Source organism: Hevea brasiliensis, chromosome 7 (assembly GCF_030052815.1).
Source record: "Hevea brasiliensis isolate MT/VB/25A 57/8 chromosome 7, ASM3005281v1, whole genome shotgun sequence".
In the NCBI taxonomy this organism is placed as follows: domain Eukaryota; kingdom Viridiplantae; phylum Streptophyta; class Magnoliopsida; order Malpighiales; family Euphorbiaceae; genus Hevea; species Hevea brasiliensis.
The window spans coordinates 103,100,291-103,112,808 of record NC_079499.1 but is presented as its reverse complement, the minus strand read 5'-3'; the positions used below and the strand labels follow the sequence as shown (position 1 = coordinate 103,112,808).

Here is a 12,518-nt window from a genome sequence, read left to right as displayed (position 1 = left end):
ACAAGGGCTAGCTTTTAAGCCCATAATGTCCAAACAAGTTGATTCATGGGGAGGGAAGCCCAGCCCATTTTACTTGACAGCTGCTAGGATGTAATCCATCTACGTTGTTCCATTCAACAAATCACAGCCGTCAACCTTACAAAACCCTAGGCTAAAACCCTAACCTCTCCCTATATATTTTGCATCTCTCTCTCTATGTCTCTCTCTCTCCTGACATCGTCGATCTCCTGCTGGTAGCAGAACTCGATCTTTGCTCAGGTGTATGAAGGTTTAGTGTGTGTTTGATTGTTTGGGATTTTTTTTCAATGCTCCATTGGTTGATTGATCGATCGATCGGGGTGAAGCCTGTATAATGCTTCATCTCTCTCTGCTTTTAATGCTGTTGTTTCAATTGTTTATTGCTGTTTCTCCTTTTTAAACCCGTATAATTGGATATCTTTTTGCGAGTCATAATTCTGGTTTGATTAGATCTTTCTTCCGGTGGTTTGTTTCTTTCTGATTTGGAATGTTATGTTCACTGCAAACTTTTAGTTTCTTACCTTCTTTTGGTTTATTTGTGATCATGGGTCTGTTATGAAATTGTAAATGAGAGATTTGATTTCTTTGTACGATGTTGGATATATCTCTAACACCAGATGGGGACTATACGTCTGCCCCTTTAGCAGGATTTGGAGTGCTTCAGGGATGAACGAGTCCCTGATATTTAATTAAATCCATCTGTATCACTTTGTCAGCCGTATTCTTTGGTTTCTTGCTGATCATTGAAGGGTGGAATATATTTTATTTTATATATATAGTGTCAGTATTTTGTATTTTAGTATTCTTTTTGTAATTTTGACGATTGCTTTATATTATAATATTATTGCTTAACGTTGATGATGACAAATCCAGAGGCTTGTTTCTCAAAACATTCGCAGTGGCCGCCTAAGAGCTTTCGCCTTCGCCGGGCTTGAGAGCTTGTGCTGCTCTAATCCTTCCTTGGATGTCTGAAACTTGTATGCGTTGGATAACCTTTTGAATTGCATGTAACTGTCGTTGTTTGTGGTTGGGAGGTACCCATCTAATACTGTTGTGGTCTTGTTGTTTGAGGTCATTTGATGATCGTGCGTCTACTGGATTTGTGATCTTTGAATATATGTTTTGAAGGAATTTTTGTTGGTTGAATCACTTTAATATTTGTAGTTGAGTATGATTTCCAACTCATAATTTAAGAAATACATTTTGTAGTACAGTTTCTAGGCACATTTTATTTTTTTTTTGTATACTTTTCAAAAAAGAAATATATGTATGTGCTATTCAATACTTGGGAAATTGGCCTGTTACTTGTTTCTCAAAACATTCGCAGTGGCCACCTAAGAGCTTTCGCCTTCACCAGGCTTGAGAGCTTGTGCTGCTTTATCCTTCCTTGGATGTCTGAAACCCAATTCCCGTGGTAGGCTTCAGTATGTGTTTTAAGTTTTTGTTTGGAAATTGAAGTTTCAGAATCGTTTCAGAAGTTGCCTGTTATCGTTTTGTTTGGTTGTTGGCCAAGGCAGTGTGTGATTTTGGAATTTACTTTCAACAAAATTCTTCTTGTTATTGAATGTATCATTAGAATTTAATTTTTTTTTTGGCTAAATAATTCATTTTAATGAAGCTATCAATTATTTTATAATATTCTCTTTACGAATATGGTTATAATTTTACCCTCTGTTTTGAATTATGATCTGGCGGGGGATTTCCATGAAGAAATCCTTTACTTGAGTTGCAGCAAACAAGAAATCAATGTTTGTATATTCCATAAGTAAACGTCAGATAGAAATTCTCTGATGCGTTGAGGTCCTCCTCCAATTTTAGGTGGAGCTCCTCCGCGAGAAGAGCAGGACTCATATTCCATCGCCTTGTGTAGCGGCATCGTCGCCGTTACAATTTGGGACTGGCCATGAGTCAGGCATTGTTATCTAAATGGACAAACAAATAGATGTTTTGATGTGTTTGTAAATTCAAAAGTAAACAGGCAACAGTAGTGCTCATGGGACCTTATATGAGACTTGTATTTGCATTACTACTGCTTTGTTTGGTGGTTTGGTTATACAATGTTGCCAATGATGATATCATTATACCAAATTACCATCTTTCGGGACTGAATGGCTTTAATGCCTTGCTGTCATTCTGCAATTCTGAGGCACATTGGTTTTAATCTTTTGCTGATATTGTATTCGAGTGTGGATGACAATTTCTGCCATTAAAGCTGAAGCTGTTATATTTCAGGTTGCCATTGCATCCGTAGATTCCAAAGAACCTGGCGCAGCTTGACCGTACGATGGAATTTAGAAACAAAATTTAAGTTTTATTCTCAAGTGAAGTTGTACGACTGGACAATGACTTAAGTGGCTTTTGATCAGTAAGGATGATAAAGATGATAAAAGTGAAAAAATCAAGAATCTGATGCGGGGAGGAAATCAATGCAAGTTAATTTAACATAACAATGAATAACAATGAGTCGATGACATTGCCATTGCTGTGGATTTCCTGCTGCTGCTTATAAAATGAGAAGAATATTTAAAATATTTATTGCTTTCTAAGGTAATAAATATAAATTAATTTTTTGAGGGTAATGATTGTATTTTTGCTCTCTTGTTTTAGCGAGTTGTGCAAGTATTTTAATCTATTTAGTTGTCCTTGATAATTTTTTTTAAAAATGTTAATAAAGATGAATTAGAAATAATGTAATTAGATTTACTTAAGTGAGATTAAATGTTCGACTCTGATTATGGTGGATGGAGTGTTTCAAGCTTAGTAGAGTGTAAATGAATTAAGCCGCTTGTGAGCTACTCGAGATTTGACTCGAAAAAAGCTTGGTTCGATTTGGCTCATTTTCTAAACGAGTCGAACTTGAACTCGAATTTTAGGCTTATTTATTAAACGAGTCGAGCTCGAAATTAGTCATATTTGGTTTGAGCTCGAGTTCGGCTTGTTAATAGGCTTAAGAGCTAACACATTGAATAAGCTTACGAATTGGCTCATTGAACAAGCTTACAAATTAATTCGTTAATTAAGTTAGTGAATATGCTCGTTTATAAACTTGTAAATAAGTTTGTTAATGGGCTCATTTATAAGTCCGTGAGTAGATTCATTTATTTGCATTAAATATAAAATGATATATTATTAAATATTATATTATTATATAAATTTATGATATAATTAAAATAAAAAATATATTTATAAAATATAAATAATGTAACCTATTTAATTCTTTTAAACTTATTTAAATAAATTAAATATAAAAATAGAAAAATACCAAAATTTTTTTAATCTATTTTATCTCTTTTTTTTTTTCTTATTAATTTATATTATGAATGACTATAGACTCATGTAGTAATTTATTTTGAAAGTAATTAAGCTTGAGCTCAAGCTTATCGAGCTTGCTTGCCGAAACAAGTTCAAGATTAAACTTATCGAGCTTGACATGAGTTCAAACTAGAGCTCGACAAACGAGCTTAAATCGAGTTGATTTTGAATTGAATTCGAATTGAACATATTGCAAACAAATCGAGCTTGAACTTTAATATTAAAGCTCGAATCGAGCTCGAGCCTGAAACATATATTCATGAGCCGAGCCTAAACAAGACAAAGATCAGCTCGACGAGATTCGATTTCACCCCTAAGCCTTAGTTTTAATTCATTTAATTTTAATCTATTGAATTGGGATACTTGTGTAATATGTAAAAATAATATAATTAGATTCACTTCATATAATTTATAATATGAAGTGTTTTTAATATTCTCTTATTTTATAAATTAATTTATGCAACAAGATATCAAATTTGTTATAGTCAATCCATTTATCAATGGATATTTTTTCCTCATTTTAATTCATTTCAACATTTTTTTTAATTATTTTGATAAATGAGCAATTTCAAAATAAATCTTTAAAATTAGTAGTTACAGTTTAAATTAAATGAATGTAAATAAAATGGACATAACTAAGAGAATAACAAATTATTTATTGAGTTATTATAATAATTATTAAAATTAATATTTAAATGTTTAAATTTTCACAATTTGAAAAGATAATTAAAAATTATTCAATATTTATTTATTTATTAAAATAAACATATGGACATACACCTATGTGAATTAAAATATAATACAGAATAAATTAAATCACAAAAAAGTATAAAATTCTAATTTTTATCTAATAAATTATACTAATCTATTTAAAACTATAAATTTGTATCACTATCATAAAAAAAGAAAATAACATAAAATTTTATAAATATCTACAAAATCAACAAATTGAAAAAGAAAATATTGAGGGAGGAAAGAGTTTCTATAATTGAGGATTTAATCATCAATTAATTTGTCAAAATTACTTTTTTAATATTTTAAAATTTGTATTATTATTTAAAAAATGAAAAAAATATAATATTTTAATATAAATAATCATAAAAATATATTTTAGTTGTTTTTGGTGCCTTTTTTTAACACTGCTGTTTTCTTGAAACGAAAGTCGAAGTAGAAAAAGGAAAAGCAATGAAATCAGTAATCTGCAATCTCAAGTATGGGTACAAATCTTTGTTTCATGTGAAGTGGGTTTCGGCTTCTGGGTTTCACATATCTGTGGCTGGTGTTCTGGGTGTTGCTGGTTTGCTTTTGGCTTTAGTAAGAGACCGCAACTTGGGGAATTTAACTCGCTTACCTTGGTTGGCTCAGAGAGAAAATCGTCTGGAGAAGCTCTACTTCGTTCCTGGCTTGCAAAATCTTGGGAATAATTGCTTTTTGAATGTCATATTACAGGTACGATCGCTTTTGGCTTGTGGGTATTTAATATCCGCATTGGATGAATTAAATTCTGCATAGCTAATGAGAAAATTTAATAGAAAATGAAAAAATTAGATATGTCCAATCGTGAAGTTTTTTTTTGGCCTTTTCTTTGTTTCTGATGGAAGATAGAACTTCATTTAATTCATATTGGTGCTTAGTTAACTTTTACATTTTGTAAACAAATGCTGTCAAAGGTATTGAATGGGATTTTCAGCTTTTAAGCTATTTGAACTGAAAGTTTTGACTTTTGGTTTATAATTGTTAGTAGCCAAATAGAACATAAATATGTATTTTGTTCTTCAATTGGAGAAACTATAATGATTTTCTTCTTTTCCTGTAACCACTTAACAGGCTCTAGCTAGCTGTTCATATTTCCAACCTTTTCTTCAAAAGGTAATAGAGGATTTTGCATCAGCTGCCAATGGAGAGTGGAGTGAAAGTTTGCACCTTACAGTTGCTTTGGCTGCTTTATTAGAAGGTAAAAGATGAAATAACATAAATTAAGAGATTTTAGGGAAAAAAAAATCTAAAGGAGTGCCAGTGGAGGTTTCCTGTTTGTGTTGCTTTGCTGGGTATGGCTGTGCCTTACAACTTACCGTTGAAGTATTGCAGGGAATTTTTGTTCTTATAACACCTTACTCCATTCTTTCGACTTTTTTTTTTTTATAAAATTTTTTATTGACGATATTCATTTTGAAATTATTCAAAGCACTCGTGGTCCATGCTATTAGAGAACAGGAAATTATCTTAGTTTTCCAAATATCAGTATTATGAATAATTATTTATTCAATGTCAGAAATTTGTTTTCCATGCTTCCAGGTTCACTATAAGATTTCTTTGAATGATTTCTGCTAAATTCCTTGCGTGGTTCCTGAAAAACAACTTAGACTCTGAATTACTATTAAACTTCAAAATTTTTTTACTGGAACTTCTGTGATTATATTAAACATGATCATTGTAATCTAATTAGTGAATTCTCCATTTCTATAGAACTATCTTCATTTGGTGAACAAAGAGTTGTGTTAAATCCGCGGAAGGTGATGCTTGCAATGGCTGACTATATTCAAAATTTCAGTTTAACAAGCCAACAGGTCATTGCTTTTTCAGAACTCTTTGAGCAAGCAAATTACGTTCCAATGACTATTTTTGTTATTTCCATGCATAGGATGCTGAAGAAGCATTTCTTCATCTGTTATCCTCTTTAAGAGAAGAATTTTCAGATTCTTATCCTCCAAATGAGAGTTCTCTAGCAGATGCTTTTGCTTCTCCTAATTATAGGATTCTTGCTCCAAGGAGGAGGGAAATACTGAATGAACAAGAGAGGTGGCAACAACACTTTTTTGGACCATTTGATGGAATTCTTAGTAGCATTTTAACTTGTCAAAGCTGTTCATCTCAGGTTTGTGCTGCCCTCATATAAGACTTTCCATTTGTAATGTATGCATATAAGTTATTTCTCTCTACCTTCATTTTTTTGCATAAATATTTAGAATTGTACTCTGACTGGAATACTTGCAAATTTGTAGTGATTGGTGAATGATCTAAATGTTCATAGATTAGTAACCTTTGAGAACCTATTTCCTTTCTACTAGTTTTATTTCTTATGTTTATATTATGCAGCAAACTATTTTGATTCTCTTCCTATCTCATAACTTATAGGTCCATGTGGTTTAATTGCACTTTTGTTGTTTTGCAGATTTCATTGAATTTTCAATTTTTTCATAGCTTACCTCTTTTGCCAGTACTTGAAAGTGGTTCTACCATTGTATGTTAACACAGGTTTCAATATTTTGGTATTGTGCATATTTGAAATTATTCCTTGAATTTCTGTCACTGTAGTTACTTTTACTATAACTGAGGGTATATCCCTATTTTAATTTTTTAAATGATGATACTAGATGGCTGGATGTACTTTGGAGGAGTGCTTGAAGCAATTCATTGCTGCTGAACAAGTTGAGAATTACAACTGCGGCCATTGTTGGCACATTGCTGCAATGAAGTATTTATCTTTGAAAGGAGCAAAAGAGGTGACTTCCTATTTATATAACCTAGATTCTTCTCAATTATTGAGAGTTAGCCGGTTGGCATCTGAGGAGCAGACCAGGGCCATGTTGAAGAGAACCCTGTTGTATGCTTCTTATTTTTCCTGACCCTTATTTCATCTTACTTTAATTTTCAACCAACTTGTCTCCTTTTTTGTTGCCTAGTCTAGTTCGTCAATTTTTTCGACCCTTAATTCTTATTCTTTTACCTTTTTTTTTTATTGACATGGTCTACTTCTACATTGGGCTTAGTCTGGTTCTACAATTGTTTGGACCTATTTTTGGGAATTATTCTTTTACTTGTTCTGATTTCATGTTTCAGACGGAGATTGAAAAAATTAGGAGTTGTAGCATTCAAGATTTCTGTACCTGCCATAGTCTTTCTCATCTTGAAAGTCTACCATGGTCAAATAAGTTTTCACGCACTTTAAAGCAACTAAGTATTGCTCGTTGCCCAAAGGTATGAACTGTGAACTTTTTACTAGTTTTAACAGAACACATAGTACACTAGAATTCTTGTAAAAAATACCATGTGCAATGTTGATATTGGGTTTATTGCACTTGTCCACATGTGCTAATGACATGTGGAACCATTGAAATTGAATTTAATTACTTTGATGGTAACTGACAAATCCAGTGGTAACGCCTCTTGTGCATTGCTATTTTTTAGGAGTGATATGATTATCAATGGGCCAATATCTTTCTATGAATCAAATAACGAAACCAATGCTCCCAACCAGAGGAAAAGGCAACTAGATTTGTTTGCTTCTGAATGATTTAGGATGGGCCAAGGGATGGTGGTTACTTGGAAAAAATGTTGTTATCTATTGTTAGGAGCTTTCTGAAGCTGGTGTGCATTTCATTTTTTAATTTTTTTTTACTTTTTATGTATAGGATAGCTTTGGAAGAAATAACTGCTACCTGCTACTTTGCCCAAGCTTTTATTTCTCTGAAACCAAGTTGCTGCTTCCTGTATTAGTATAGGAGCGTTTTAATTTTATGTAGGCATGCTGATGTCCTACCATGTACTTGCAGATTTTATGCATTCATTTACAACGTGTTTCAATAAATCGGTTTGGAGAACCAGTCAAACTTCAGGTATCCAAATTTCCTTGGCTTGGGTGTCTTATGTTTATGTCCCCTCAGTTTGTAAGGGATATATTTATTGCGCTTGCCATGCATTCCTTGCTTAAATTGATGTAAGGAAAATTTCAGCATAATAGTGGATTGCCGTTTTAATGGTTGTAGGGCCACGTCAGCTTTCCATTAATTTTGAACATGCTTCCGTTCACATTGGACAAGGCACAAAGTCAAAAAGCAATCCCTCATCTGAACTATTTTAATGTGCATTCTGACAGAAGAATGCTAAATTGTATTCATGGACAAAGTACTTACTCAAAGATTGTAGGAGCTGATGGATCTGGGTTCAATGAACACACAGAAACCTTGTTGGGAGAATCCAGTTTGCCCCAAACCAAAGGCTGTTCCAAAGCCATATTTACAGATGAGAGCATGCAAACTAATGACAAGGTAGTCTGATTGATTGCCAATAAGGATATATTTGTTTGTGCTCTTGTAGTCTGCCTGTCTGCCTATCTATCTATATATGTGTGTTTGTACATGTGGACATGGGTGTTTTGTTCCAGTCCTCTACAACATTAAGTAGCTTTTCCCATCGCATTAACTACCTGACTAACATTTCAATGGTCGGAGTCCAGGTTGGAATTCCCAAATGTTAATTATTGGGCTATTCCTTTGGTGAGAAGCTCATGCAGTCTTTACAAATTGTTTTATAGAATTAGGAGTTCAGCCAGGCATGTGGATTGAATTAAGGTAAGAGTTTGTGTAACATCTTTATGGAGCTGGTGTGAAGGGTTGTTTGTCTCAATTATGCTATCCCTTGAAATTTGGCACTTGTCGCAAGTGGCTTTTGCCATTTCTAACACTTGTTTCGATTGTGGGTAAGGAGGGAGAGTTAAGGGTAAGTGGGAGATTGTATCCTCCTACTCTTGTTTGGAAGAGAGTTTTAATTTGAGGTTGAAGGGTAAGGAAGGGTAAGACCCCCACCCTTAGGCCCCAAAGCTCCTAATTTTTTACATCCCAATTTGGGGTGTAAGGAGGGGCAAGTGACCCATCAAAAGAATAAAAACAGTGTTTTGTTCATTTTCTCCATATTATTTTTAAAAGTAGGATACAACTCAACTCAACTCAACTCAACTAAGCCTTTATCCCAAAAATTTGGGGTCGGCTATATGGATTCGCTTTGTCCACTCTGAACGATTTTGGGTTAAATCCTTAGAAATGTGTAATGCTTCTAGGTCATATTGTACTACTCTCCTATTTTTAAAAGTAGGATATTTTAGTAATTTCAGCACTTTACTTTTCCTCCATTCCCACAATTGGTCGCAAAAAAGAGGAGATTAAATTTTTTACTTCACTTCCCTTACCCTTTCCTCCCTCTATTTTAATGAGCGTTCCTTACCTTTCTCCTCACCCCATCCAAACAAAGCATAAAGTTTATCCTTGTCAATCGTAAGGAAAAGTTGTAGTTTTAAAGTGAAGCAAAATGAACCAGATTTATTTAATTAGGGAAATGAAATCCTATTGTTAGTAACTCAATTTAGTATTGAAGCTTGATTGCTAAATTTGAATGTATTCTGATTTGTTCAAGACCACCTTTCTACTACTGTTATAGAGATCACCAAATCAGAGCACCTAGCTTGATTCCTAACTGCTTTCCTTTATGCATAGAAAAAATAAAAAATGTTTGACATTGCCTTCCAATGCCACTAAGTATAGTTTAGGTGCCCATAACTGATATCTGCCACATACTCAAAGAAAGGAACGAGAAGAGCCTATTCATTCTATACCTGTGTATTGCCTACTCCTTGAAAGAAGTTAGCTTCGAAATGGTAGTGAATAGAAATCCAATGTGGCATTCATGCATCCATCTTGTAGGATTTTAGTCCACTCATTCATGGGATTGCACTAGGCACGAGAGATTATGGCCCTTTCGGCATTATTGTTTGAGTTTATGTTGAGAAAAACACTATCTTAAATACATTAGAGCTTATTAAAAATTATTTTTTCAGGCAAAAGGCCTATTTTGGTCCTTAAAGTATAGATCAATAGTCATATAAGTTATTAAAGTGTTTTGAGATCATTAAAATGTTTCGGGATCCAAATAAGCTGTTCAAATTTTAAAAAGATCAAATAAGTCATTTAAAATTTAAAAACATATTAAATAAGCCTTTTTATTATTTTGAGGACAAATAAATCCTTGACTTTTTAAAATAGATAAAACAAACTAAATAATAATTTTCCTCTAATATAAATCCAGCTAAGGCCGTGCATGGGGTCTTTATCAGCAATTTTATGTATTTGATTTGTAACATCCCACTAAGTATCTGCTGTTGCGTCTTGGAGCAAATTGATAAGTTGTTCTTTGCTGAATGATTGAAGAATTTTCTCTATGGGTTTATTTTTTTTGTAATAGTTTCTGTAGAGAAACTTCTTAAACTATTCGGTAAATAATAATTTATAAATCTATTTTGGGATGCAACAGATGCACTAGAAGATTTTCGTGCACGACCTTGGCTGAATTTATATTAGAGATAAATTATAGTTTATTATTTTTTTTTATCAATTTTTAAAAGTTAAATGGCTTATTTATCCCTAAGAGTTTATTTCATCTATTTTAAAAATTTTGAAAGACTTATTTGATAATTTTTAAAAAGTTAAAGGGCTTAATTTGACCGTGAAATACTTTAAGAACTTAAGTGACTATTATTTGGCATAACTTAAAGGGCCTAAATACCCATGTTGCTTTGTTTTTATATTAAATTTGACATATTTTAGTCATAAAATCTCCAAGTTAAAATCGGCTTCTTCAAATTGTTTTTTTCAACATTAGCTAAAAGGTTGTTTTTTGAAAAACATGTTTCAACCTCAATGTCAATTGCCAAAGTGGCTCTACATTGTAGATGAAGTACTAGTTCATTGACCAAATTGGAACAAATCAAGATTTATTAAGTGTACTAAACTTAGGTACTAAGTTGATTGACTAGCATTACAAGTTACGTGATAAAGTAGCACATTAATTGTCACATTTACTAAATGAGTTTTAAACCACAAATGTAATTATTTCTCCAACTCTCTCTCATACTTCTTTCAGCTACTGATTTCAAGGTTTTATGAACTGATGCTTATAGTGAAAGTATACTTGCCTGCTGAAACAGAAGGAAGGTGGCCCATTAGGCTTTATTTTCACCTTTGATTTCAAAATGTACTTTTGATTTCCTTGTAGACTGTTCACCACTGATTCAGAATCTCAGTTTGTGATGAAGTGCAAGGAAACTATTTCTCTAAGTTTGACTGCAAAGTCTTAGCTGCAGATTCTATTCGTGACTGGAATAGCACCAAGTTTGCATAGTTATAAGTTGCTACCTTAGTATGATAGTCGCAAAAGTTTGGTCCAAGTTTTTCTGTCACAGCTATGGCGTTGTCAGGTGGTGTCTGTGCTGATACCTGTAACCCTTATCGTTTATTTGAGCAAAAGATAATTTTTTACTGAAACTTTTAAGTCCAGTTATCTTATACTTGGAATATTCAAGAAGATGCTGTATGTATTTAAGTTCTATAATATGGAAAAGATTGCCACCTAGTATCTTTTGATGCATTAGGTAGTGATGCTTCTAATTGCTCTTTAAGGCGGATGATTAATCTCTAAGGTTGTTTCAACAAATGATGTGTTTGTGTCTCCTCTTTTTGGCAGGCCAGTGAAACTTCCTCAGTAGCTCCTGCAGAACCTTTGCTATACCGTCTTGTTTCTCTTGTGGAGCACTTTGGAAAGGCCGGAGGTGGCCATTATACTGTTTATAGAAGTGTGAGCTCCCAGAAACTGAAAGAGCATACCAGTGAAATTCTCAAGCCTTCCCATCTTCAGTGGTTTTGTATATCAGATTCTGATGTCTCCAGTGTCTCAGAGAAAGATGTGCTAGCTGCGGAGGCTAGCTTGCTCTTCTATGAGAGAATTGTAGAAGGCTGAAATTCTTTGTAAGGTAACCACTTCTTGTGGAAGCTATATTGTATCCTTCCAACAGCAGCTTCTTCTGTTGCAACTCCAAGTAAACACTTGATGCCATGAAATTCTATTGAAAGGAACCACCACCACCAGTTTCAGCTCTGTAATGCTGAATAAATGCGAGCACTAAGCGAGTCCTTACAGGTCATCTAACACCCACCTCTGTCAAACAAAACGCCTGGATTCCTTCGTTATCACCAGAAAAGTGCTCTAGAAAGAAGTGCAGCCAAGAAGAAAACATGCAGCCGGGACTCTTGATTTTTTTGTTCAAAAACAGATAGTTATGAGACAGAAACAGTTTTTCCAATAACTTTGTAGTTCTTTGAAATTATAATGAGTACGTTCAATTGAAATTAGGTATGTACACCTCTCAGAAGATTGCATACCATAAACAGTCCTCTCTCCCCTTTATATATACCTACACATGCACGTATCATACACTATGAATACCTTTATGCTTGTTTGCTTTTTGTTGAACCTACATACCCTATTAAGCATACTCTTATGTTCAATTATACTCAAGATTATCTTCTCCTCTGAGCTCTATATATATAGTTTTCAATTATCTGTTTTTAATTTTTGCACCT

At 33.4% G+C, this 12,518-nt stretch overlaps 1 protein-coding gene, 1 long non-coding RNA gene and 4 other non-coding genes across 7 annotated transcripts; all 6 read left to right on the top strand.

The window, feature by feature from the left end:
- Positions 1 to 128: 128 nt before the first annotated feature.
- Positions 129 to 2,707, top strand: LOC110636407 (uncharacterized). Its single transcript, XR_002491338.2, has 2 exons — positions 129 to 268; positions 2,251 to 2,707. It is a non-coding gene; the product is annotated as an uncharacterized LOC110636407 (long non-coding RNA).
- Positions 674 to 779, top strand: LOC131181922 (small nucleolar RNA snoR99). The gene has a single exon (XR_009150394.1). It is a non-coding gene; the product is annotated as a small nucleolar RNA snoR99 (small nucleolar RNA).
- On the top strand, positions 871 to 994 carry LOC131181961 (small nucleolar RNA SNORD14). Its single transcript, XR_009150431.1, has one exon. It is a non-coding gene; the product is annotated as a small nucleolar RNA SNORD14 (small nucleolar RNA).
- Positions 1,307 to 1,421, top strand: LOC131181727 (small nucleolar RNA SNORD14). The gene has a single exon (XR_009150206.1). It is a non-coding gene; the product is annotated as a small nucleolar RNA SNORD14 (small nucleolar RNA).
- Positions 2,079 to 2,168, top strand: LOC131181860 (small nucleolar RNA SNORD96 family). The gene has a single exon (XR_009150335.1). It is a non-coding gene; the product is annotated as a small nucleolar RNA SNORD96 family (small nucleolar RNA).
- Positions 2,708 to 4,445: 1,738 nt separating the features above from the next.
- Positions 4,446 to 12,325, top strand: LOC110636405 (ubiquitin carboxyl-terminal hydrolase 27). 2 transcript variants are annotated; one of them, XM_021786101.2, is made up of 10 exons: positions 4,449 to 4,779; positions 5,158 to 5,284; positions 5,797 to 5,897; positions 5,972 to 6,205; positions 6,503 to 6,571; positions 6,705 to 6,833; positions 7,171 to 7,308; positions 7,884 to 7,946; positions 8,097 to 8,378; positions 11,623 to 12,325. In XM_021786101.2, the coding sequence occupies exons 1-10, from the start codon at positions 4,516 to 4,518 to the stop codon at positions 11,893 to 11,895; spliced, it is 1,680 nt and encodes a 559-aa protein (XP_021641793.2). In that variant the 5' UTR covers positions 4,449 to 4,515; the 3' UTR covers positions 11,896 to 12,325. The 2 variants fall into 2 exon arrangements, with proteins under 2 accessions (XP_058006363.1, XP_021641793.2); XM_058150380.1 differs by lacking the exons at positions 7,884 to 7,946; positions 8,097 to 8,378 and having other exon boundaries at positions 4,446 to 4,779.
- Positions 12,326 to 12,518: the final 193 nt, after the last annotated feature.

Coding starts and splice junctions, on each gene's coding strand:
- LOC110636405 (XM_021786101.2), top strand. CDS start 4,516: ATGAAATCAGTAATCTGCAATCTCAAGTATGGGTACAAATCTTTGTTT. Junction 5,285..5,796: donor TTTGGCTGCTTTATTAGAAG/GTAAAAGATGAA, acceptor CCATTTCTATAG/AACTATCTTCATTTGGTGAA. Junction 6,834..7,170: donor CTTTGAAAGGAGCAAAAGAG/GTGACTTCCTAT, acceptor TTCATGTTTCAG/ACGGAGATTGAAAAAATTAG.